The sequence below is a fragment of the Lipotes vexillifer genome, unplaced genomic scaffold (genome assembly GCF_000442215.2).
Source record: "Lipotes vexillifer unplaced genomic scaffold, Lipotes_vexillifer_v1.1 scaffold657, whole genome shotgun sequence".
Classification (NCBI taxonomy): domain Eukaryota; kingdom Metazoa; phylum Chordata; class Mammalia; order Artiodactyla; family Lipotidae; genus Lipotes; species Lipotes vexillifer.
Window position 1 is genome coordinate 1,178,645 of NW_006774518.1, and position 1,970 is coordinate 1,180,614.

General features: G+C 43.5%; 1 protein-coding gene across 1 annotated transcript in view; it reads left to right on the plus strand.

The window, feature by feature from the left end:
* The window catches only part of GPX6 (glutathione peroxidase 6), a 9,143-nt gene that overhangs the window by 1,377 nt on the left and 5,796 nt on the right, over nt 1-1,970 (plus strand). Inside the window, 2 exon segments of the mRNA XM_007449233.1 lie at nt 598-697; nt 700-750. Coding sequence (XP_007449295.1) covers nt 598-697; nt 700-750 — 151 coding nt within the window.

Below are 1,970 nucleotides of genomic sequence, written 5' to 3' on the forward strand. Positions count from 1 at the left end.
TCTTTCCCTTGGCATGCTTGTGCGTAGGAAGTCTCTTCCCTTTGCTTCCTGTTTCACATAGAGATAAGAAGAAAGGGGTGTCGAGGATGAATTCTGTAGGTACCAGTGAGCTCCCACCAACAAAACTCTGGAAAGTGCCTTCAGTGGGATCCAGAGGAGGAACAAGTTATTTGCTGGGCTCTGGGGGAAGGAAATTACAATGTAAGAATATATAGATGAGAAATTTATGTAAAACATATTTCTGTTATGAGAAACTCTGCCAAAATCTGTTAAGAATATTTGAGAAGGGGTGGGATGACTGGAATGCAGTGTTAGGATGTGGAGGAGAGTGCAGGTAAATTGTTGATCGGAGAATGAAGGGAAATTGTGTTCCTATTCCAGGAATGGGAAGAGGATTGTAAAGTGCTTGTCCCACCGTTAAAAAAAAAAAGATTGTAAGTTAGAAGATATAAGTTCTACCTGTGGCATTAGCCATAACTAAAAATATCACTTGGAAAATTCTCTCCAGTTCTTAGAGTTTAAAAAAAGTCCACAGATATTGGGGATTATCATTTGTCTTATCATTGCATCATTATGGTTATTTGTGTCACATTCCAGATGGATTGCTATAAGGGGGTGACAGGCACCATCTATGAGTATGGAGCCCTCACCCTCAATGGCGAGGAGTATATCCAGTTCAAGCAGTATGCGGGCAAGCACGTCTTCTTGTCAATGTGGCCACCTATTGAGGCTTGGCAGCTCAGTATCCTGGTAAGAACTCATGTTTCACCTGTCTTGGAACTAGCTTTGTCAGATGACCATATTCTAATTCCAGAAGGTTTTGCTACTTTGTTATTAGGAGGAAGCAGGGGGATGAGGGGGGGATAGGTGATCATGTGACTCTATTCCCCTAAATCCTGCCACTGCTCTCTGCTCCTTAGAATGCCAGGAGAATTACCTCCAGATGTGAAAATGAAGATTCTCCCAAAGATTTAGTCAAAGACCACCAGGAACATATCTGTAGTTGAGTTTGTTGCTCGATGTTCTGAGGGAAAACATATACTGTAGACAACCATGGGGCTCTCAGTAAGAAGATGTTAGAACGGACTTGAGGACTTGAGGATCTCGGCTTGTGTTAGGTGATTTGGGGGAAGCCAATGACTGGGTATCTTAATAAATCATATCTACAGAGTAGGAGGAATAAAGCAAGGGTAGAGAAACAGCAGTCACTTAGATTGGTAAGAATAGGATGATGCTTGGTCATTTTTGTGATCTGGATAATGTTCATGTATTGTGTGGTTAAAATATGATTAAGGGGCTTCCCTGGTGGCGCAGTGGCTAAGAATCTGCCTGCTAATGCAGGGGACACGGGTTCGAGCCCTGGTCCGGGAAGATCCCACATGCTGTGGAGTATCTAAGCGCGTGCACCACGACTATGGAGCCCGTGTGCCTAGAGCCCGTGCTCTGCAACAAGAGAAACCACTACAATGAGAAGCCCGCACACCGCAACGAAGAGTAGCCTCCGCTCGCCACAACTAGAGAAAGCCTGTGCATAGCAACAAAAACCCAATGCAGCCAAAACAACAACAAAAAACCAACATAATTATGGAGTGGTCCTTGTTTTTGCCTTGATTCATCATGGTCACTTGTATGATATTGATCTTCTGTGAAACTGTTTATGTTCAACAGGAGAACACCAAACCCTAGCTGTGACTCCCAGGCCAGAATCTAGCTTTCTGGGGCTGATTTTATCTTTCTCACTGGTGACTTCTGGTAACAGGAAAGAGGATTGATCTTTGATATTTTGGAAAACACTGCTGGGTTCCACAGGCACCTCCAAATGGCAGAGAAGAGGAAATGCAGTTTACTATCTACATAGTATTTAACTGGAGTGAGAGCTATTTGGGAAAATGCTTCATCTCTCCAAACTTGGCTCAACCTTTGGTGGCTGAGGTGGATTTTCCATTTTATTTGTGCACTCATGGGAAAGA